General features: G+C 27.6%; 1 protein-coding gene across 1 annotated transcript; it reads left to right on the plus strand.

The window, feature by feature from the left end:
• Nucleotides 1-3,745: 3,745 nt before the first annotated feature.
• On the plus strand, nucleotides 3,746-25,474 carry LOC107455933 (uncharacterized). The gene is made up of 6 exons (XM_043040876.3): nucleotides 3,746-4,167; nucleotides 13,378-13,442; nucleotides 18,147-18,245; nucleotides 19,885-19,923; nucleotides 23,844-23,891; nucleotides 25,201-25,474. The coding sequence occupies exons 1-6, from the start codon at nucleotides 4,044-4,046 to the stop codon at nucleotides 25,288-25,290; spliced, it is 465 nt and encodes a 154-aa protein (XP_042896810.1). The 5' UTR covers nucleotides 3,746-4,043; the 3' UTR covers nucleotides 25,291-25,474.
• Nucleotides 25,475-26,174: the final 700 nt, after the last annotated feature.

Genomic DNA, 26,174 nt, shown 5'->3' on the forward strand with positions numbered 1-26,174 from the left:
TTTATAAATATTTTCGGAGGTATATGAAAGAAATGTTGTGCTTACTGTTCTGATTTAATAATATTTCAATTCAAAAATATAGATTGTAATAAATGACGGAAAAAAACGCATATCTAATTTAGCTATAAATGTTTTGAGTTGCAGTCAGATTTAACGTGAGCAACTATTTGAAAACGGTTGAAACGGTAAAACTAAGCTGGGGCAACAATTTATTTATTTTTTTCTTTTTTTGTTAAAAAAAAAACCTTTCACTTTGATGCTAACTATCTCTAATAACAGTAGATAAAAGTATCTTCAGGTATCATTATGAAATGCTATAAAATGGTTACTTATATACAAAAAAAAAAAAAAAAAAAAAAAAAATATTTGATTGCGTTTTAGCACTTATTTGCCTGTAAGAGGTGAGCTCTTTATTAAAGATTTCATTGTTAACGAAAATATTCTTTTCCACATAAAGAGTGGAAGCTCTTTATGTGGAAAATAAATATAGATAATAAAAATAGATCTTTACTAACGTAATGTGTATTTGATGTTCAAAACCAGTTATTTTAAATGTAAATTTAAAAAATCAAATTTGACAACAAATGATACAATCATAGATTTTTTCGTTTCAAAAATGAAAAAAAAATTTTTTTTTTTTGTTGAATTGAAACATTGCATGAAGCTTATAAATTTCGTCACAATTGTTAAAAAAATCTTTTGTTCATAGGAATTGATTTTAATACTAAAAATATCAATTCAGCATTTTTTTTTAATTTTTTTTTTATTTCAGCAGATATTTCTCTTGATAGCAGCGAAAAAATTTAATTTTATTGTATTTAACCTTTGAAATTTGTTTTAGTGTATTCACTTTATTTTTGACGAATTCAATACTCTTGTAAGAGTTTGAAATTGCCTAATTTTATGCAACTTCAATTGGTTGTTCCATGAAGGGACTTTTTTTATTTTATAACAATTATATAATAATAATTTACAAAGAAAATTATTTGTAAACAGAAAACATATATATGTCAGCAGTTTCCAGCTCCTGTTTTTTCATTAAAAAAATATTTAATGCCAAGCAATACACTTAAAAAATAATTTAGTTTTACTTGGATTAATTTAATATTTAATGAATTTTACGGTTCCTCTAAACGAATAAGTACCTTAACTCCATGAATTTTGCCCTTGAATGCATGCCTAATTTTTAAATTACTGTTGATTTTAAATTATATTTACTTTTATAGAAACACATTTTAAAGGAATTACTATAAACAAAATAAGCATGTGGTGTCAGATTACTTTAGAAATATAAATTTGATGACGTAATCCACGAATGCTACCACATTAATTTTGTTCATTTTATTTATCTGACATATCAAATAAAAAATAAGTAAATATTAAAATACATAAAATACACTTTTTTTTTGTTGATCAAATGGAGCTATAGGTTATCCAATTTCACTGATGATATCTTTGAAAAATTTGATTGTCTATTGTTAAATTTAAAATAATGGCTAACGCTTCACCAATCAGAAAATTTCATTTCGTTTTTCGCTCATCCCGCATGAACGGTTTGTCGTAGAATGTTCTAATATCGACAGTGACCTTCCTCGTGCTTTAAACTATCTGTATGCCAAATTTCATTACTTTCGGTCGGATAGTTTAGGAGTCTATGAAGGACACACACAGTGATAGGCAGACATTCTTTTTTTTTAAATGTATTTAAGATTAAGTAGTAGTTTGTATAAATGTTTTAATATTAATTAAACTTATATTTAGTTTCTAGAGTTGAAAAACTAGGTTTTCATTAAAAATAAGCGGTAATATTATATTTTATTTTAAAATGAGTGGTAATTTTAGTTATCGATTAGTAAAATATCCCTTAACCACGTATGTAAATCTCATAGGAATACAACGATACTGATTCCTTTATTTAACTTATCACGATAAAAAGCTACAACCCCCTACCAAATTAGGAAGTAATTTTATGTATTTTTGTGATAATTTTTTTCTTCTTATTTTTGAATAGGTTTGAAATACTTTTGATTGAGTATTCTAGATGTTCTTTAATATTGCTAAAATATAGAATTATAATTGAATTCTCTGCAGATGTATAATGTGTCATTGTAAAAGTAATAGAACAATTCTTTCATTAATCAAAGCTAATCTCTTTTACTTTATCATATGTCCTCCAGCTATTAAAATAATTTTAAGACTTGATACTAGATAATAGTGTGGTCAGACCGTTTGATAAATTAAGAACAATCTTTTTATTTTAGCCTACAGGTCATACTTACAAAAAAAAAAAAAAACTTATTTAAGCAACTTTAATTTAAAACCAAAATAATAAGAAAACGATATGTCTGAAATTAATGAAAACAAAAAATAGTTTGAAGAAAAAACATTTCAACTTTCTTAAGATATCGAATATTTTTAAGAGCCAGGCATGATCTCTGATATCAATTTTTAGAAATATTATGCATGGGTTATGTTATTATGGCTGTCCCATTGACAAACATTGACTGTAACTAAAAGAATATTTTTGTTCACAGTTATTATTGCGCGATATGAATAAAATCGAAGTTTTCTTCGTAAAAAAAAAATCATCTTTACCTGATTTCTTCTTCTTAAAAACGGAAGGCTTTAAAATACAAAAAATATGCACACAAAAAAAAAAAAAATCATGTTTAATGGAGAAAACAATTTATCAATACCATTGTATGAATTATTTAATGCAATGGGCAAATTTTAAAGACAATAAAGTGCTGTTTCTGAAACATATCATACATGAGTCTTTAATTATCGAAAAACATAAAAAAGATATTGAATAAAACAAACATTTAAAGAAATTTGCTTAGTAACGTTGAAAAAAGCTGCGCTTACATTTGTTCTTAGTTTAAATCCTTTCTGTCCTATTTTCAATTTCACTTTTTATACGAAACTATCAATCTTTTTCAGTTGGAATCGTTGTAATACGATATACGAAGTAAATTACGTATATCTTCACTATGAAGTTAATTTCAGAAGTTAATGATGAATAGCTGTTTCTCTTAGATTTAAATGACTGCAAATAAGTGAAAATTTGAAATATTGCTGTTTTTATGTGAGCTGAGTTTGGTAGATTATACCTTTAACACAGAAACAGACACCGATGTCTTATGCTGTATTTTATAATCATAAATCATTAAAATGTTAACTATAATATTTTTCATTAATTTTGACCTAAATTAATGCAAACTAATAGAAAAAGTATGAAAAATATGTTTAATAAAAATTCTGCATCAAAGAGCTAATAGTTTAAATTATAAAAAGCTATTAAATTTTTTTTTTGTAGATTAAAAGAAACTTTTGTCTACAAATAAGAAAAAAAGAAACGAATTAACTGATATTTAACCACGTGTCATTCAGAATTAAATACGGAAACAATAAATTAAGATGTATTGCTAGATTCTCACTTTTGACGTTTTCTTAACAACGCACTAACAGGATGAGCTAAATCATTTAACCTAAAAATATTAAGATCGCTTATCACGATTCGGTAAATATCAAAGGTTGTATGTTGGATTGTGCAAACTTTTGGACCTCTGCCTTAAATGTCGAATGTCCAAGCTGCTTTATCTGATGCAATCTCTTCTGCCAAACCATCGTAAACCTTATGTCCTATACCACCTGCCACGTTAAATGACACCCACACTTATGGATGTTGTCACGTCATGTCTTAATGTACATACATTGATGAGCAAATAAATAAATATCCTACCTCGCATTTTCGTCAACGAATACGAAAGTTGTTCTTTTTTTTTTCTTTTCCCTCCTCAACTAGAATCTAAAACTGCATCTGCTGCAAAGCAAACTCAACCCCCTTGTGTCCCCGTTAATTGGATGAAGGCTTGTTATAACTTGACTGATAGACATTACGCTCTGAAACTTTTAATTCGAACACAGTTTATTTGAGTTATTTTTTTTATCAATTTATATGTTTTATTAAAATTCTTTTTTAAATGTGAATCTGAGCTAGTATATTAGAAGTAAATCTGAAGCTGTAAATGTGAAACACCACAATGCCTAAAGTTGGTGTCGCAGAAAGGATTATATTGACAATCGTAACCACGTGGATTTTTGTTATGCCCGGAATGATGAAGCACGCCTCCAGTGGCATTGATCCAATTTTGAAGCATATGTGTTGTAAGTGTATTATTATGAATATTTGAATTTTTAGATTGATTGCATTGGTCAGTTTTGGTAGTAAGTTTAGGTAGTTTAAAGTAGGGAATGTGAAGTAAAATATACATTCACACCACATTAATATTTAACGATATTCTAAGACAATGGGTAACTCAAGGTACTTTAAAATTTCGCCTTTGCATTTATCTATGAGGTATTTTAAAACTAAGATTTCGATTGTTTCCAAACATGATAATTATTGCGACCCAGAAAAGAGTTTTGATTTGTTTTTTAATAACACGAATATTTTTTAAGGATGGCCGTCACAGGGGTCTATTTGAGTGGCATGATATTAAAATACACAACAACAAAAGCTCTTTAAATTTCACATATAAGAGAAAGATTCTTATATCTGCTAAATACTTGCAAAATGATTGAATACTTTTTTATCTTTTTCTCGTTTTTAATTTTGATGAATTTAAAATAATTGAGGATTCATTAAAGTTTTTTTTATTTGCTGAAATATTGAGGGAATCTTTTAGAGCTTTCTAATTATTGAGAAGAATGTATATCCACCTTCGGTCGCTAACGATATTCATGCTTAGAAAGTATTGTTTCTTTTAACAAATGACTTAGTGAATTATGTATTCTGAATTTTTTTTAAAAATTTCTAATCATAAATTCAAGTCTTTTATTTTTGAATAAAATGTGATGTACAAAGAAACTTCATGGATTTTATGCATTTTTTAATTTCTGTTATATTTTATCCAGGTGGCTGATAATAATTTGATCAGAGTAACGCTTAAAAATTTTAAAAAAATTATAATTTATTGGGAACAAAAATCTATAAACAGTGTAATTTTAAAATTTTTCGAATATAAACTACAGTCAAGCTGAGTTAGAACTGAGTCGATTCCTCGTTAAATCCAAATCAGCCGATGTTATCTAAATAAAAACTATAATGCACAAAAAAGAATTAGAAAATTTATAAACCGCATACTCTTTGCAAGCTTTTATTTACAGAAATTAAAAGTTTTGAGTTTTCTTTCACGATTGAACTCCAGCAATCGATTTCGTACAACAACCCGTATAAAATGAAATTCATTATCAATAACATTGAATGGTACCAGCTATCGTTACTGCAGTACCATCAAAATGGTACCTGCTATCGCTTGATGCTTTTAAGAATTAATTGCCCCAAAGAATTTATTCGGTTGTGGAAGAAAGTGTGATTTAAATATTTCTTCCCGCCAGTCAGATTCTGTAATTAATTATCGTTTAGCCAAGAAAATGCATGTAAACATACAAATAACAATATGTGTAAAATCTATTCAATGGTTTGCATAGAACACTTATTATTTATTGAAAAAATGGCTAAACATCTGAAGAATTTCACATTGTTCAGTCACACATGATTTTTTAGTAAATTGAATTAAGAGAGTGTTTTAAAACCGTTTCAGAGGATATGAAATTCGAATCGAATATATTTTTTGCTGGAGGCTCAAATAAAATAAATGAAGAAAAAAAAAGATAAATATTTCATTCAATCCAAATTATGTTCGTAATGACCGAGTGCTATATTGGCATTTTAACATTAAACTAATCATAAATTAAAAATTCTCTCAACATACTCGGAATCTCGTTAAATCAGGGTTCTTATTAAACTAGTTTAACCGTATTATATTAACTATTGTCTTTTAATAAAGTTTGATATTGTAATATCACATAATGTGATTTAAATTGTTGTACATCATCAATTTCTGGTTTGTTTAGAAAATTTGAAAACATGTAATATGTAACATATTCATAGTCGATATATATGTAACATACTTATAGTCGAAAATGCAAATGCCGAGTTTTTCTCAAAACATATAATTGGTTTATTTTGTCTTAAATTCTATTCGGCACATACATTTTCTAAAAATCACTTACTTTACTAATAATTTCCTAACTGTGAAGTATATACTTTTATCTATCAATAAAGTTTTAATATACTAATACATTTTTTAATATATACATATGGAATATTTAATATACCATTACATATTCTTTTAATTTATTGTACAGGACACAAAATACAAACCAGAAAATCAAAATTAGTTTTGATCTAAGAATTGTATTTTCATGTACCAAAAATCTTAATGGTTTAAGAGGGCTAGCTAATTAGTTGTCACAAACGTTGTCTTAAGTTACGAATTACAGACAGAGAAACATACTTTGTCTGAATAAATATGTCTTTTATTCACCGGATTTCGATTTTTGACCCTTAAAATTTCTGTGTAGTTTCTTGGAGAACATCTGAAGTGGGCGAAATCTGTTGGGTAGTTCCGGCGAAATCGAATTTTAAAGAAGTCATACATTTATAAAATAATAAAAAATAATAAATATTAATAAAAATGTATTTTTTCATGGAATGATTTTTTAATTTTTTGGAAAATAACTGTGTGTAAAAATTTTTCGGTTCACTTTAAAAGTTCTTGAGATATGGAGAAATACGCAAAAAATAAAATCAACATTAATCGATTCAAACTTTAAATTGTTCTCCTGAGCAAACTATGGGGACCATATTCACCAGATTGCAGCTACCCCCATATTTTGGGGGTCAGAAATTCGAATTAATTGAAAAAAAAGGTATGTTAATTCAGAGAAAGTGCTTTTTTGTGTCTGATTTCATAACTTAAAATATCATCATCTGCTATAATTAATTTGCATATTCAAGGTCACCCCTTTCAAACCATTCAGTTTAAGCCTTAGTGAGGAAAGATCCGATCATTCGATCAAAAGTTATTCTGGGTGGTCCGTTTTTTTGGTGCACTGTACATCAACAGTTTGTGAAATAGTCAAAATTTGAAAACTCATTTTAAAGTTTTTACAATCGAAAGTAAATTTAAGTTTTACTTAGTTTTTCACATTAGAAAAAAACTATTATCTCTGACAATTGATCGAATTATCTCTGACAAACTATTAGTAACTCAAAATGTGTTTTATTAGAGTTTTTAAAAAAAATAATACTTTGAAGTGAAAAAAATGCAATTTTATTAAATAAACAATATATATAACATATATTTGAAATCGTTTCGTTATTTTCAGTTTTAAATATTTGTTTTTGCATAAAAAAAATGATACATCGAGAATGTTTTTGGATTTTGAGTCAATGTACACTATACCAACAGTTTGTAAGTGATTAAAATATTGAAAATTAGTTTAAGTATATAAAAAATAGAAAATATGTTTATTGAATTTTTCTTTTCTTTTACTTTATTAAATAACGCTTATCATGTGATACTTAAAAATAATCACCTATTGTTAAAACAATTTCATTACTTCCTATAAGATAGCTAATAATATCGCTAAAAGATCAACCTTTTTTTTTCTTTTTCTAAAACAGTATTTTTCTTATTAGCTTACAGTTTTAAACTACACGTTTCACTACACTTTTCTTTATTTTCTTATTAATATTGATAATTTTATGTTCTGAGAAGATTTTTTGCACCAATTGAGATTCTTCTTTAAGATGTTTATAATTGAAAATTAGTAAATGATCTTAAATTAAAGCATTCAAAAAGTGAGATTCATGTATTGATTCATATACAAAAAGTGAATATCAAAATAACTACATTTCCAAAATTCTATTTCTGAAAAGAATTGCTGTGACGTATTTTGTATATTTTTATTCCAATGAGATAATTTTGTAGCCTCTCATTCACAGAATTCATAATTCAAATATGCAAATAAAAGAACTTAAAAGCCAAAATTAAAAGTCTGAAAAATTTAATTCTTCGAAATTTCATTTCATTGTAAACTTAAAAACGGCACTATGTTATTTAAAAATATTTTTTTTTTAAAAATTTCGAGACATTTAGTTGGTTTTTAATGTGTGGCAGATTAAATGAGTTTAGGAGCATAATTATTCCTAAAACTTAAAAACGTTAGTAACTGTTATCTAAATAACTAAAATAGTGCATAAAACAAAATTTTAAAGATACTTATCACAAAAAAATAAAATAAATATATGGTACTCAATAACAGCAAGAAATCTTTTAAAATTTAATAGCTAATTTTTTCTATTTGCAGTGAATTCTTTGATTATTACTTTAAGAATTGAACAGTTTTCTTTTTTATTATAAGAAAATGTTGCTATTTTAAGATACTTTTGAATGAAACTGTTAAGTTCGTGAATAGTTATAATTATTGTCGAACAATACAAAGCAAAATATTTAGACACAGCTACATATCGTGGACAAGATGTATTGAATATTTAGAGCGACGCAAATTACTGAATAAAAATGGAACTTTTCAAGGGACTTTTTATTTTGCTGGTTGTTTTAATTCGTTTTAAAATTTTTAAATAACAATAATCTGTTGCCATTGTTTTACTAATCTTCAACCTTTTTTTCAGAATTTGTAAAATATTGTAACGATAACTAAACATTAATTATTTCTATTGTAGCCTATAGATTTACTAAAAAATAGTTTTTTTTTCTCCTCTTTTTTAAAAATTAAAATTGTGTATGACTACTTTTAATCATTAAAATATTTTTAGACAAACTCTTCTTCCTCCAATTAAAGTTTTTGCTGATTACTTCATTGACGATTGATTGAAATTCATTACGAATTAAACAAAAATAGGAATCTAATGTGATCAAAATATAAAACTCATGATTTTAAAATTTAAGTGTTAAAATTAATTTACAAATTTTGTTAAAAGTAAAAATTCATACATCATTACTATGAATTTATTTATCTTTTTAAACTTTAGTACATTTTTCAATTATTCAATTAGTATATTTAAATTACATACTGTACTCTTAATCAATTACATTCGTTTTGAAAATTTCGTAAATATTTAGATCAATTACAATTATTGAAAAATTTTTTTAATATTGTTTTTTTTTTGTTTTTTGATGTAAGTAAATCGCACATAATATTCTATATATATATAGATAAAAGATTTCAGGAAACATGAAATAATAACAAATTTATGGAATAATAAAATCTATTTCCAAACTTTAACAAGTTTAAATAATGTCCAAAACTTGTCTAAATAATTTTAAGAAATATAAAATAAAAAATTTTTTGTAGAATATTAATACTCATTTTTAAGCATTAATAAGTTTTAAATAATATCCTAAACATGCGTAAATAATTTTATTAAATATGAAAAAAATTATAAAATTTTAAAGCCTATTTTTAAACGTCAATAAGTTTAAGTAATACGAGTATATCAAACATGCCTAAGTAATATCATGAAATAAAAAAATATCAATAAGTTTATAGAATAATAAAATCGCTTTTTAATCGTCAATAAGTTTTAAATAATATCCGCAACATGCCTAAGTAATTTCATGTAACATGAAATATGAACTAGTTTATGGAATAATAAAACCTATTTTTAAGCTTCAATAAGTTGTAAATATTTTAAATTGAGAAATGGTATTTACTTATAATAAATACTTGAAATTAAAAGTTTCACTTTTGTAGTGGTTTCTGACATATTGATTTAGATTCTTTTCACAGAGACAGAAGTTTAAGTTCTGAAAAAGAATGTTTTCATAACTATTTATCTCAGAAAATCAAATTCCATCGTGAAAAGATCAATGAAAAAAATCAATATTTAATTTTGTTTATGCTCGAAGTAAAACACTATTACGATCCTAAACAGATTTTGTTTGGATCGTGTAAAATATTAGACTTCTTGAACGGAAGAAATAAATGACCGAGATTAACGATTATTATTCTTGTTATATTTGTTTCTAAATGTCATAGGAGCAAACAGTAGCATTTGACATTTAGAAAATGCGTGGGCCTTTTTCTCAGAACTCACTTATTATATTATTAGATAAAAAAAATTAGATTTTAAATTAGATTTAACTAACATAAAGTGACATTGATTTGAATTTTTTGTGCAAGTTACTATTCTTCACACAAATATGGAACAAAAATACTTTATTTTTAAAACATTTTTTTGTAACAGCATCTGAACTAAGACTTTTTGAAATATTTGTTCGTATATTTCATGTTTAAAAATAACAGAAGAGGATATTTAAGATATATTCAGAATATATGTGATTTATGCTAAATACATTTACCATATTGGATTAGAATTGTGTTATAACGCAATCACAATTTGTATACGAATAATAATGGGATTCTGTTTTGACGTTTCTTAAAAAGAAATAAAATAAAAATAAAAAATAATACTTTAAATATTACAAACCAATCTTTAAGAATTCCCTAATTTAATAAAAGTTTTTAAAACTTACAATTGTATTTTCATTGTGAGATCACGAATGTAAATAATGACAAGATTCCAAAAACCGGAAGAAACTTATGAAACTTCCTGTGTATCCTTCCGCTAATGTTTTGTCTACCAGGCGAAGCTTGTACAGGCTTGTTATTGTAGAAGCTTTTATTATTGTGATTTGTGTTTAAATTTGAGTAATTTTACCGAGAGTTTTCTGTAATTTATAAATTCTAAAATTTCGTGAGCCTTAAGTGAATGTAAGAAAAATAATATCACGACATAAAAAAAGCGTAAGGTTAGTCATGTTTTGAGTGTTATCCCTTATTTGACTATATTTGTGTAAAATTTCGCCATTTTTTTTCTTTAGTAGCATCATAGCATGCTTGTGGAGTTGTCTAAATTCAGTTGTAGTCGTCCAATTCGTTGACTTGTCCGAATTTGCAGTTAAATTATTTTGTAATTAAATGTAAGAAGGTGTTATATTGTAATCACTACAAGTATAATAATATTGAATGGCGCGCCTTTTCCAGTTTTGGTTTAAAAATAAATTGGGAGTAATAACCCGGAATTCTTAGGAAGAGTTTTAACCTTTAACGTTACACGTGCTTAGTTCATACTCCGTTCATAGTTGTGTTGCCAATAGGGTTTGGTTATGTGATCAGCATTACGCATATTGCTTCTTTTAGGTCTCCGACAAACTGATATACATCAAATTGAAGCTGAGTGGGCTTCCAGTCACCGCTGAATATCGAACCACAATCATTCCTAATGTACTGTATAAAATGGTTTATCTTAATCGAGCAAAAATGTGTTGAAAAAACCACGAAAGAAATACAATCGAATTTGAAAACCATTTGTACTCATTATTGAGTCAAAACAGCATATGCTCATTTTTGAGATTGTGCTCGCTCTCGTTTAAACAACAAATTACTCAAAAATGAGAGCATAGTATGTCTTTTTTGCGACTGTGCATTTTTCTCAAAAATGAATATATGCCGTTTTGAGCATCTCACTGTACTCAATACTGAGTGCATGGAGCTTTCAAATTTGACTATTTGACACATTTTTGTTCAATTCTGAGAAACCCTTTTTTACAGTGTGAAAACTTAATTCCTTTAACCACTGAGCTACCGGTATCGGTACTTAATTTAGAAATTAATTGAAAAATTAGAATTGTATGTAGGTAAATTTTAAAATTGGTTGGTTGCTGCATAAATAATATTTTGAAAGTTATTCAGGATAAATCAAGTAAAGTATTTTTTAAATTGTTCAAGAATATGCTTCAAATTATGTATTAATTTTTTTCATGCGATTTATGGATTGTTTCGGTATAAAAAGAACGTATTAAACTCAAATGGTTAAAAAAAATTGTTGTACTACAATAATTTTTAAAAGACATTTGAAAACCACGTTTGCATTGGCAATTGAAACACATGTTAATATGTTTCCTTCAAGAACATAACAAGGAACAACGTACAAGAAACATAAATACAAGGCATTACACGACATTTTTTCTTACAAGAAATATAAATAGTTAGTATTTCTGTACTTAAACACTAAGGAAACAGCCTTAATCATTAAAAAATTAAATATAATTTTCGAGACGATTTTAATAGCAAATTTAAGAAAAATGCATGATTTAGATCGTTCAAATTGGAAATGGCGGGAATATGAATCATAGTCATTGCATATGAAATGTGAAATATGCACAAATATAGTAATGCAGAATATTGATTTCAAGTTGAAGTTCAATATCAATTTAAATTCTACACTGAAAAAAAAATATGTCCAAAGCTAACAGTATTTGGTCAAATTAACAGTGTTTCTGGCTCTAAGGAAACACCAAAAAGAACGTTAATTTTTAGCCAAAGCGCTTCTTTTACGAATTTGGTAATTTTAGCAATAAAGTGTGGTTTTATTATATGTGATAAAATTTGGTAAATGTGGTAAAATTAGGTAATTTTATCACGATACCTAAGAGTATGGCATAAATACTATTTACTCTGTTAAATTTGCTTTTCAGTTTCGTATTTTTAACTAAATGTAAGGTAGTAAGATCTATAATTTTAAAAACCAGAATTTCCCATAAACCGTTACCAAAAGAACGGAAGAATTGCCAAATGTATGGTTTAAATACAGTATATTTCGATTTTATTATTCAGAATTATAGTTTTTTGACCAGAAATGTCTTACTATACAGTGCGATAATTTTACCAGATTATTTCTCTGTGATACTATTCATTGTGTTAAGATTATATCAATAAATTATAAAATATATAGCTATAATTATCCGGAATTTAATTAAACTCAAATTATATCTATGAAACTTTAGAATTGATACAATTCGCATTAGTTTCGAATAAAAAGAAAATCAGCTGTTCAAGAAATGAGCTCTGTTAAAGATTAAAGTTTAGTTTGAGATTTTTTCTCTGTTATGGTTTTTTGCCTTTACTTAACTTTTTGTCATCGTTTACAAAACATTACGCAATACGAAATCGAATTTTTTTACATCTTAAAAGAGAAATGATAAAGAGAACTATTCTTAATTCTACATACTACATACCCAGTGTCTATTCAAAAATGCTACTTTATATTTTGTGCTGATGAGAGATTAGTTTTCATTTAAACCTCAAAATTATATTTGAATTCTGATAAATTGCAAATTGCACTGATAATAATTTTAGAAATGTCTTTCAGTGTTGATTTAGTTGTCATTTAAGCTGAGAGTTAATTTTTTTTAACCAGTTGAATATTTCTGTTTTTCTTTACTACCATGGTAACAGAAAACTGAAAAAAAGTCTAATAGTTACCTTATCATTTAATCTTGATTGTTAGGTTAAGTTCAATCCAAATATTCGAATTCAAACTCAAATTATGTTAAAATATATGCTTCGAGAATGAATGATGTTTGGATTCAAAATTTTTTTTTTCTAACTTAGTAGTTGAGAAAGAAATATTGACAGATATATTTTTCTCTTTCAATTTAGCTGCTGTTTATGGAGAAAAATTTTGGAAAGATCTGATAGAGTGCAGTGTTGTGTTGAATAAAGCGGTAAATATAATCAATAATATATGCTATACATTAAAATATGCGTGTTATAAATTAAGAAAGTTTTGAATAAAAATTCTATAGCTTACACTGTTAGAAATTTCTCAGAAAAAAATGGTTAAATGACAATTTTTTTATTTTTATTTGACCATATTTAAACAAAGCAGTCTAATGACCATAAATAAGATAGTATTTAAACTGTTAACTGTGATAAAAAAAACCTTTTATTAACTGCTCTAATCTAATATGGCTAACCGAAATTTTATCACACCAACTAGGCCCATCTAATGACCCACTTATTTCCTGTCAGATGGGGATGTTATAGCCGAAATGGCTAATCTGCTAAACTCATGACCAATAGAACTGGGGTTCTAGTCCCAACGTTGACAACACAATATTTCCCCCATTCCCTTTGATACATGAACAGTTTCCAGTGCTCTGCACTCTCTGAATTTGTGACCTCGGACTATTAAAATGCTATACTCTCCATCACGCATAGATGCCAGCATCATAAAACTGCTAAACTATATCTAATGCCCAGTTAAATTTCTTTTTGATGATTTTGAAACCATGCTAGTTATAAATGGTAACAAAACCGTACAGTTTTGTATTCATGATTTTTTAACCATACAAGTTGTAAATGGTTACAAAACTGTAAAGGTAAAAAAATGTTTTCTTTATTGTAAACTTTACGGTTAATTGTATGAACAGACTGCTGCCGGTTATTTTACAAAAACTTTTTTTCACAGTTTTTTTTCACATTTTTTTTCCACAGAGTATCATTATTATTACACTGGTGTGCAAAACTTAAGCAACAAGTGGTTTTTCGGCCACAGCTTCCCAACAAAGTATAAGATAGCCATGCAATTGCAGTATAATATGCACGTAATTCAGTAGCAAGATTATTTGTATGCAAATTTTAGAAATAAAGCGTCGTAGGTATTGTAAGTGTAGGTAAATCTTGAGAGTCGGCGCGAGCAAGTCAAAGCTGTGATAAAAGAATGAAGAGCACCGTAGTTAAAGTCATTCGCTGCCAGTGCAAGTGGTTTGTTTTGTGAAACATGTCTTCAAGAAATCATTTAGACGACTTTACTCGAGGAAGAATGATTGGGAAGCTTGAGGAGGGGCGTAGTGTGACCAGTGTCGCCGAAGAGTTCGGGATCAACAAAAGTGTTGTTTCTCGTGCTTGGAATGCCTTTAAAACTACTGGTACAGCTATTCGGAAGGTTGGTGGTGGCCGTCCAAGGAAAACAACACCAAGAGATGACCGTTACATTGTCCTCCAGGCAAAAAGAAACCGTTTTCAGTCAGCGAGCGCCATATCTCAGCAACTGTGCACAGCCACAGGACGACACGTATCAAGATTTACAGAGGCCAGACGCCTCCACAAAGGTGGCTTACTTGCTAGACGTCCTGAACGCTGCATACCTTTATAAGTTAGCCATCGGTGGCACCGTTTAGAGTGGTGCAGAGAACACGAAACCTGGACACCTCATCAATGGAGTTGCGTCCTCTTCACAGATGAGAGTCATTTTAGTGCTACAAGCGATTCTCAACGTCAGTTGATCTGGAGAGAGGTTAGAGCTCGATTTCATCCCAATAACATCGCGGAAAGAGATCGTTACGGTGGTCCTGGAGTTGTCGTCTGGGGTGGCATTATGTTGAACGGGCGGACTGAGCTTCAGATCTTCGACCGAGGTTCTGTAACTGGAGACCTATGTGCGTCTGTTCCGAGGGGCCATTGGACCAGACTTCATTTTTATGGATGACAATGCCCGGCCACACCGTCCTGCTAATGTTCAAGAGCTACTGGAAAGTGAAGATATCACACGAATGGATTGGCCAGTTTACTCTCCAGATCTAAATCCCATAGAGCATGTGTGGGATGCATTAGGGAGACGTCTTGCGACACGACAGTATCCTCCTGATAACACCCATCAGCTGAAAGATGCGTTAAAGGAGGAATGGAGACGTTTTCCCCAAGAACTGGATAATCTGGTGCTTAGCATGGAGAGACGATGCCAAGCAACAATTATAGTAAGGGGAGGGCATATCCCATACTAGGGAACATCTGCCAGTTGTACTTCCGCTTCTTCAGGCAATCATGTGTAACGCCACTATATGTCAAATAAAGCCTTTTTTTGTTCCATACCCTACTTTAAGCTTTATATTCATTTCTGCGCCATTATTCTTTTACCGTCGTTTAAGTACAAAATAATGTACATCATATTCAAATTTCATGTCAATCGGATGATTTCTTGTAGAGTTATGACAAAAAAACGCACTTGTTGCTTAAGTTTTGCACACCATTGTATATTCATATGCATGGTTAATCAAACTCAACCAATCATTTCGATTTTCAATAATACGTTGCTTTAAACGGTATTTTTTATTCAAAAACACATGACAAATTTGTAGAGTATTATTTTATTGATTTTGTCGCCTAATATCATTCAAAGGAATAATCAAACAAATAATGTGTGTGGAAATTGGAGAAAAAATACGCCCTAAACAAATAAAAATCGAAATATTATTAATATAATATCGAGCTCAATTTTGAGCATTAAACCTATCAAGTAGCAATTCATAACTTTATATTCTTATCTAATTCCTTAGTCCTAAAGATTTAATTTTCGACATGAAAGTTGTGTGAAGTAATGTATGCATATATTTTATCTTTAAGTGCAAAATGCTCTTGGTCAATATCAAAATAAATAAAACTATCCTTACCAACTTATATTTTTTGTTCAAAATTATATTTGGATTCTATTTTTTGTCTTATGACATTCATTTAATTATTTTAAGTAAACTTAGAAATCTTTAAATGAAGGTCTGTTTCAGCAGTAAAATTTTGGTTCTTGAAAGCAATTACGTAATAAGAAAAATATTATTCATATAAGCACAGTCAAAATGGACTATTAGTTCTAGATAATTTCCAGAAAGTTGGAAGTTATTTGATTTCACTTTGGACATCATAAGGTGAGTTAGCTAAGAGCTAACTAGCCTTATGAGGACTCACCTAACACTTATAATGGCTAATATGGTTCACCTTATAATAATTCATCTAAGAGCTAAGAAATTGCGAAATTTCAGGCACTTTTTCAGCTTGGACCTTATAACATCTGAATGGTGCATCGTATTTGGAATTTCGTACTCTCCAAAAATAAGAAGATTCAAATATTGCATCGAATGCCACCCTTAAATATTAAATTTAATTAAAAAATTTAGTGAGACTCAGTAGCAAATAAAGAAGAAATTTATTCCGTTTCGGCAGTAAAAAGTGTTACTTTCACTTTCAAAATTCTATATTCCGAAATCGTCACTTCAAATGAAAAAAAAAAATTAAGATAAGAACATTCTAGAGAATCCCATTCTGCTTTTTGGGAGAAATATTTATTAAAAGTCTGCTCAGTCCTAATAGGGGCGAATTATGCATGGTCTTTATCATTATGCTTATGCTCAAGATCATAATCATGAGGATTAATTAACTAGTGGGGGAGGAATAAGGAGAAATTTAACATTCCTTTATTTACTCAAATATTTCACACAAAAAATGATAATTTAAATTTAAATATATTTTTTTTTGTTATTGTAGTTCATTTACGTCGCACTAGAGCTGCACAATGGGCTATTGGCGACGGTCATGGAAACATCCCTGAAGATGATCCGAAGACATGCCATCACAATTTTGATCCTCTTCAGGAGGGATGACACCCCCGCTTCGGTGGCCCGACGACCTGCACGCGAAGTCGAGCACTTTACGGTAGAACAGTTTAACGAGGACCAATACCGCACATCCTCGGTCCCTATGCAGACTGAGCCAAGTGGTCACCCACCTGCGCACTGACCGAAGCCAGTGATGCTTGACTTCGGTGATCTGCTGGGAACCGTGTCTTAACGATCAGTCTACTGCGGGACTTAAATATATTTAAATATATGATAGTTTGAATAAATATTAATATTTTTTCATAATAAAAAATATGGAGAAGCGAAAACTTACAAGTCCATTAAAAAAGTTTTTACGAGTTCTGTGATTGCGTGTTCTTGAAAAAAACATAACGATGAATTTGAAGTGTATGGAACACAAATTTTAAAGTTTCTCAATAACAAATTCGAATAGGTATTACACCACAATTTTTAAAGTTTCTCAATACCAAATTCGAATAGGTATTACACCACAATTTTTAAAGTTTCTCAATACCAAATTCGAATAGGTATTACACCACAATTTTTAAAGTTTCTCAATACCAAATTTGAATAGGTATTACACCACAATCTTTAAAGTTTCTCAATACCAAATTCGAATAGGTATTACACCACAATTTTTAAAGTTTCTCAATACCAAACTCGAATAGGTATTACACCACAATTTTTAAAGTTTTTCAATACCAAATTTGAATAGGTATTACACCACAATTTTTAAAGTTTTTCAATACGAAATTCGAATAGGTATTACACCACAATTTTTAAAGTTTCTCAATACCAAATTCGAATAGGTATTACACCACAATTTTTAAAGTTTCTCAATACCAAATTCGAATAGGTATTACACCACAAATTTTAAAGTTTCTCAATACCAAAAATTCGAATAGGTATTACGCCAAAATTTTTAAAGTTTCTCAATACCAAATTGGAATAGGCATTACACCACAATTTTTACAGAGTGCGTATTATATTGAAAATTCACAATTTGTTTTTCTCCTACAGTTTTTCACTGCATTGAACGCATGTATTCCTACATCTACAGAAATACAGACTGAAAACACCCGAAGATATATCTGTGGAACACCTGAAAAATGGACAAAAGTATGTGGACTTTATATATATATATATATATATATATATATATATATATATATATATATATATATATATATATATATATATATATATATATATATATATATATATATATATATATATATATATATATATATATATATATATATATATATATATATATATATATATATATATATATATATATATATATATATATATATATATATATATTAAGTTTATATATTACATCTGCTTTTTTGAACAATTTCAAAAAATATTTTTGAAAGGAAATATTTAATCTATGTGCATAAAAAAGGAATTTCATTTTCAAATTCAAAGCTTTTTCGAATAAAAATTGCAATTTCAAACAAATATAAATGATTTGAGCAAATAATAATTTGAAAAAAAAAAAAAAAACTAAAAGCTTTAGTGAAATTTATAATTACTTTTATTTTCTACACTAACTTTTTCACAACAATTCAAAATTTTCTAATTTATTACCACACTCTTTTGAATAGTTTGAATTTAATTCAATTTAGCCTGTTTTAGTTAATCTAATCAGCTATTAGTCTTCTATTATTACCTAACTTTATTAGTATAAACAACTTACTAATTACGTTTAAACTTAAACCGATGGAATAGAAACGAAGAAGAATTACTTTCCCCAATAAATTTCAAAATGTCATTCAAATTCATTTTTCATTCCAAACAAGCAATTGTTATTGCGTCACTTGTAATTGTCTCATTCCCCCTGTTTGGATAATTTAATAGAAGTTTTTAAACATTACAAATGTTTAAGAAATTAGTGGAAAGTTAGAGAACTTTATCTACTTCAAAGTAGAGAAATTATTTAAAAATACAAAATCATTTTTCTTCTCAATGACAGTTTCGACATTGTTTTATTTACGTGAGTAAAACGATAAAATTTCTGTCCCAAACGGATAGAGAAAGGAATGTTTTTCAAAAATTAATGTAATGCAATAGTTGTTTAAATTGTCAACTGGCCTCAAAATCATTTCCTCAAAAAATATGTAACTTTCTGAGCAGGAATATTCTTTAGCTAGGTTACTTTTTTAAATTAAAAGAAAAATTGAAGACCTCAAAAATTAGTTTAGATCTCAATTGAAGACCTCAAAACTAAAAAAATGTTTTATAATAAAATCGATCATTTTTTTTTTTTAAATTTTAATTTCCAAAAATAAATTTTTCTCGTAATTTTGAGTACCAAAAAGATATTCTTAAATTTTGTGTTTCTTCGAGAAATTTAGTGTAATCTACTTGCTGAAATAGAGGAACTTATAAAAATGTTATTATTATCAAATAACTTAACAGTTAACTAATATAATTTTATTATTTTAAACTTTTAGAGTAAACGTTAAAAAGTTATGCCGTTATCGTTTATTTTAATTCATTGTTTTCAAAACGAATTTTGTAACTCTTATTACTTTAAGATATTTATTAGTTCAAAAGATATTTATTATTAGTCCATAACTTTCGTAATTATGAACATTTAAAAACAACGAACTTTAACTGTTTTGTTTTTTAAATCTAAAACAAATTTAAATCTAATCGAAATTTCAGAATTATGAGTAATAGTCTTAACATTTCTTTTACGTTGCATTTAAACGTTTACGTTTGTTTATATAGTCTTCTTCTCTTACAGATGATGGAATGTGTTAATATGCAACTCATTGAAATTGTTGTAAGTGATAATATTTACTATATTTTAAAACATTGTTATCTATCCTTAAAAAGTATTAAAAAAAGTACGAACTGAAAAAAAACACATTTATCTAAATTCAGGTTCTTCATTGCCTCTAAAGATAATGCAATTTTATTCCGTGAAGAGCACCCATAATATATATTTTAAAATTCATATCAAAGAAGAAGGAGCAAAATAATATTTAATCAAGGAAGAAACAGAAACGCAATCAAAATCTGTCAAATCACAGCTAGAAAAAGCAGTTGTACGCGAAATCCCATTTTGTTTCTGAGGGGGACTCGAAGGCTGAATGGGGTTTCCTACCAAAAAAAAAAAAAAAAAGCGTTTGATGATTCTTATACCCGCCTTCCTCAACTGTGATTTGTCAGATTTTGATATTGTTCTTGTCTTTTCCTCACTTAAATATTAAGAAATTTGCGACTCCCAGTGCAAGTATTTTTATGCCTTAATTTTTAATACGGACTTAAAGACTATAAATTGAGTGCAGTTTTTAAAAACACTCTGAATAACTTCATTTCCGTGATTTTCAAGATTAGTTTAATGGCTAGAACTAGATAAAATTCATAAACTTAACAATAATATTAAGGTTTAAAATGGTTTTTACGTTTAAAATCATACGTTTAAATCTGAGAGTATTAAACTTACGTGTTAACTCTTAGTTGAAAATTCTCATTAGAGCTTAAAGAGACTTTGAAAGTAATATATGAAATATTTTACACACATCATTAATTTTTTTTTATTTTGGTATCATTATTTTTTTCAATATTTTAAAGCAAAATCTTTTAATGAGTAAAAATATTCTGAAGAAATTAATCATTGAAGAAATAAACCATAAGTTCCACAAAATATAGTTATACTTAATATAAATTTTTATGATGAGATTTCTTTCTAAGCTTTAACTACAGATTCTATATACGGTGAAAAAAATCAGTAAAATTACTATACAGTATGGTAATGACATTTCGGGTCAAAAACTCATTCTGATTAATGTAACCAAAATATATAGTATTTAAACCATTCATTTGGTAATTTTTCCGGTCAAATAGTAACGGTTTACCGAAATTTTTGTCTGTTTAAAAAAATGCTCATTACCATACTTTTACTAAAAAAAACATATAAAACTGAAGCTGAACTTTTGATCTCAGCTTCAATTTGAGTTTTTTTTCTGAACCTTTTAATGTTCCCATAGAGCCTTAAACACGGTAAATTTTTACCATATTCTGGTTATTTTGATAATGCTTTTCACCTCAATGAAGCAGAAATGTTTTTTTTCTATTATTTTTTTTCGTATTGCTTTTTTTTCTGCTATGCATACATATACATTATCTTTAAGATTTGTTAAAATAGATTCTAAAAAATAACGTTTCAGAAGATTTAATGCAAGAAATATGTAATTAAAAAAAATGCGAGCTTTAATTAAGAAATAATTTTGTGTGTTAAAATCAGCTTCGTTTAAAAGGTATTAACTTATAGTACGCGTTAATATTAAAGAAGTAAACTTTTAAGTGAATTGGATCCCAATTTTACTTTATATCGTGGTAAAAAAATTTAAAAAATATTTTGGGAATATACACTCTTTTTTACTTTTGACGATTTAGAAATCCTTGAGCAGTATTTTGTTAATTTTGAAAATCATTTCACAACGAAATCACGTGAGTAGAGGAAAAATGAGCTGTACACCCCACTTTTAGGGTTGATAACCTTTCTTAGTGATATGGGATGAGGGCGTCATCCCACTTCTGATCTATGACTCTCGTCTATAGGATAAGCGCTACACCCATCTTTCTCAGTATGGATGGGAGTTCAACCCCACTAATAAGCTCTTAGTAGGGATGGTGTATCATGGCTCTTTAAATATCATGGTTAAGATTAAACAAATACTTCTTAAAAATTTTGGGTATTTATTTCTTCACAACTATGGGTATATTTAAAAAATTGACGCCAACTTTTTAATCTGAAACAAGCTTCAAATGAATTTCTCATAGCAAATAATTATAAAAAAATTCGCGAAGTGTCCTCTTTTATTTTCATACAAGTGCTCTTAACGTAGCATTGTTTGGACTAAAAACTCCTTAAAAATTTCGAGTTAATATTTTTTGACATATACGGGTATTTTTGAAACAATTGACGCTCATTTTTTAATCTTAATAAAGTTTCAAATGAGTTCCCCATTGCAAAAAAGTATAAAAATTCGCAAGTTGTCATCTTATGCGTCAATTATATTTATACTCTTAACATATTATTGTTTGGAGTAAACAAATCTTTCTTAAAACTTTTGATTACTTATTTCTTGACACATGTGGGGGTTTTCGGAAAAGTTGTCTCTTCGTAATCTGTAACAAGCTTCAAATGATTTCTTCATTGCAAAAAATTAAAAAAAAATTGCAATATATCCTTCTTTTGTAAACGGTATTAATGCTCTTAGCATAACATGGTTTGGAATAAACACATGCTTCATAAAAAATTTGGGTATTTATTATTTCACATCAATGGATATTTTTTTAAAAATTTGGCGCTTACTTTGTGACCTGAAACAAGTTTCAATTGAAATCATCATTACAAAAAATTGCAAAAAAAAAAAAAAAAAAAAAAAAAAAATCGCGAAATGTCCTTTTTTATACGTATGCTCATAACGTAGCATTGTTTGGACTATAAATTGCTTATATAAAAATTGTGAGTGCTTATTTCTTGACACATATGGGTATTTTGAAAAAACATTGGCGCTCATTTTATAGTCTGAAACAAGTTTAAAATTATTTCCTCATGGCAAAAAATAACACATTTTGGGAAAATTTTTGTCGAAATAGATATGTTTAAATTTGCCTGGATGGGTAAATTTTTTGGTTTTTCTTATTTTTAAGTTTGTAATTGATGCTAGCCAAAAGAAAAAATTAGTTTAATAAACACATTTCCTTGTTTTCCAAATTTGTTAGACGTTTGTCACCTGTCTACAATAACAGTTGCAACAAGTTTCTCTACATGGAAAGCATTAAGTTAAATTAATTGTTGTTGTTCAAATTAAAAAAATATGTCCGTTTTTTTAATTAATTGAAACGGTGAATTTATTTAGATTTTTTAGAGCGTGTCTTCATCAGACTTTAGGGAGTGATTACTCTTGTAAACATTTAGTAATAAAGACAATAATAAAAATTATAAAAAATGTGAACTTAATGGAAATTAGTGAAGCTTCAATTTCCTTCCCAAAATTATCTCTTAGGTTTGAAGACAGTATTTAAATATGCCTTTGAGAATTCGAAAGATAATCAGTAAACACAAATAAGACTTAATAAGTAGTAGCATTAAACTTTCTTCACTAACAATACTGATAATTTTTACTAATAACGAGGTAGAAATAAATTACTATATTTATTTAGAAAATAAACTTTGGAATCGTCTTCTTAGAGTAATTAATAATTTGTTTTGATTATTATTATTATTTTTTTATAAATTCTTATATATAAGTAATGTTAGTCTGGCATTAAGTTCAACTGCAATTAGTCTAAATTTAATTTTTTCTTAAACCCACGTTATTTCAGCATCCACGCATTTAAATTTGTGTTTATAGTTACCATACAGTGAAAACACATAACTGAATAAAAATAAACATTAACTAGTACTTTAATTTAATTAAAAACAAAGATGGGTTACAATAATCAAATTATGCGATACGGACCATTTAATTTTATCTCCCACAATAGAATTTTATTTACTTTAAACTTTTGAGAAAATTTGAAATGTCTTTTATAATAAGAATGATTCGTTTAATTGAGTTTATTAGAAAAAATTGTTTTATTTGAAATAACTAAAAGTATAACTATCTTAGACATTTAATCTATGTTTAATATATTCCTTTATCTATGCGTAAATTAATTATACGTCTCTATTATTTTCCTAATTAGGATGAAAAAGACCCTTACATGGAACTAAACCCCGGGTTGCCATACACAGTGAGTCATTATATTATTACTAATGATTATTACTTATAACTGTACAGTCACTATATTGCTAATTTTGAAATGTGTTTGATTTCATTATACTTATTTACGAATTTATATAAATGAAAAAAAAAAATAAAATAAAATAAATTTTAAAAAAAATTATATATATATATATATATATATATATATATATATATATATATATATATATATATATATATATATATATATATATATATATATATATATATATATATATATATATATATATATATATATATATATATATATATATGAAGAGAGAGAGAGAGAGATCAGTTTTTTTTCTTTCCAAAGTTAAACGTGTCTGCATAGACCATTTATTCTTTAATGAATTCCCTTCGTTTTTTTTTACCTGTTTCCCGTCTTTTCGTTAAATTTATATCCTTTATCACAAAATAATAACAGTTTCGAACAAAAACATCTGTATAGTATTGGAAAAAGCGTTTTTTAAGAAAACTTTGATTCAGGTACATGTTCAAAATATTTAGTCTACGAGATTTACCTTCAATATTTGTTCAACTCACCCTGCCGTCAAGAAACTATTATGGAGGTCTATTAGCAAAATTAGTGAATGTCAGTAACTAGTGGTCAAAAGTTGAGGTTATATATTGCTTTAAATAAAAATCAAAAATAAAATATTTTATTTTTAATCTTTATTTAAAGGAAATAAAACTTTCGAGCATAATTACTTTTATAAATTTAGAGGTTCATACTTAATATATCTGTTATTATGAAATAATGGCTTAAAGTTTAATTCACATTAGTTATCCTTCTCGCTCCTGTGAAAATGACGGGGTGAGGTTTCGCCCTCTATTTCTCGCTCCAGTGAAATTTCCTGCCTGGAGTGTTCAGTAGTAACGCGCCAATAAGAATAAAACTAATTCATTTCTTTTGCCAGGAAAGCACTTTATTTCTCATTTTACACACCAGATGGCAGTACCAGGATATGTTTGAGGTGATTGTAGATAGTTAGTTCATTTTAGACTAGATGTCAGCACTAATCAAATACGTGTATTCGGCTAAATAGGCACTTTTATGACCGTTTTCTTGAAAATTAACCGATCGTTAAGGTGTTAAAACTTAGCAAAGTTATTGGAATTTGAATAAATAATTTTTTTTTTATTATTATGATTTTGATTCAGGAGAAATCATTTGAAATGTAGTAATAATAAATACTCGAACAATAAATAACATCTAATTTTGTTTGGCTTTACGAATAAAAACGTTGTACTTTTTTTTAAAGCTGCTATCTATTCTTTTGATTATTTTGTTATAGACATGTGTCACTGTGCTCATCAACGAAGCTGAATATTCACTTAGAACTGGAGTACCTTTTCTTCAGGATAACGAAACAAAGACTGCATGAGAAATGCACTTAATTCAAAAGCCAGCTAATAGTCATATTAGCATTGACTCCTATTTAAAGAGATTGGAATGAGATTTCGAACAATGCTTTTCATTATGTATAAGGATTGAAATGTAGATTGCAGTATCCTCCATGGATTTGAAATGAAAAATTCGAAGGTTCAAGAAGAAAAGCTTGGAGCACTTGATTTCATGAAAAAAGATGAACATTCACTATTATGTTATTGTTTTGATGTCTTTTTCTCTCGATGTAAAGTTTTTATAAAACATTTTAATTTACTTATAAAATGAAATTTATTTGAAAAAAAAATGCTATTTCCTTGTTGTTTTCACTTCCTAAAACCAGAGTGATTCTGGTAAGGGTGACCTAACTAAGCTTAATGGGAATGTGTGCAATTTTAAAAATAATCTTCAACAATAGTAGAATGCTGATTTTTCTAATCCCCCCCCCTAAGATACAACATTGTTCTATGATTCACTATTGGACTATAGATTAAATTAATTAGATTATTACATGAATGTATCAGGAAAAGTTAAATTTAAAGTCTTTGGTATACCCTTTATAGTTTGTTTCTACTGGCAGAATATGAATGGATTTAAAATTTTATCTCATTTGTTGATGTTCTGACCCACGTCCAAGACGAATACTGTTTATTCTTCGCTTAGGAGCCAGTTCTTTTAAAAAAAGAATGTGGCAAATTAGGCAAGGTTGGATACTTGACATTTTTGATTTTGAAATTTTCAGAATATGTAAAAATTGTTTTAGCACTTATTTTTTTAAATTTTTTTGTTGCCAAAATAATTTCCCCCCAAAAATTTTGGGAGTCAAAATTGAAGATCTTCTTTAACTTTAAGAAAAACTTGTGTGTTTAAATTCGGTAATAC

Source organism: Parasteatoda tepidariorum, chromosome 1 (genome assembly GCF_982258835.1).
Source record: "Parasteatoda tepidariorum strain Cologne lab strain chromosome 1, Ptep-v5.0, whole genome shotgun sequence".
Taxonomy (NCBI): Eukaryota; Metazoa; Arthropoda; class Arachnida; order Araneae; family Theridiidae; genus Parasteatoda; species Parasteatoda tepidariorum.

Coding starts and splice junctions, on each gene's coding strand:
- LOC107455933 (XM_043040876.3), top strand. CDS start 4,044: ATGCCTAAAGTTGGTGTCGCAGAAAGGATTATATTGACAATCGTAACC. Junction 19,924..23,843: donor TGCAACTCATTGAAATTGTT/GTAAGTGATAAT, acceptor TTTCCTAATTAG/GATGAAAAAGACCCTTACAT. Junction 23,892..25,200: donor ACCCCGGGTTGCCATACACA/GTGAGTCATTAT, acceptor ATTTTGTTATAG/ACATGTGTCACTGTGCTCAT.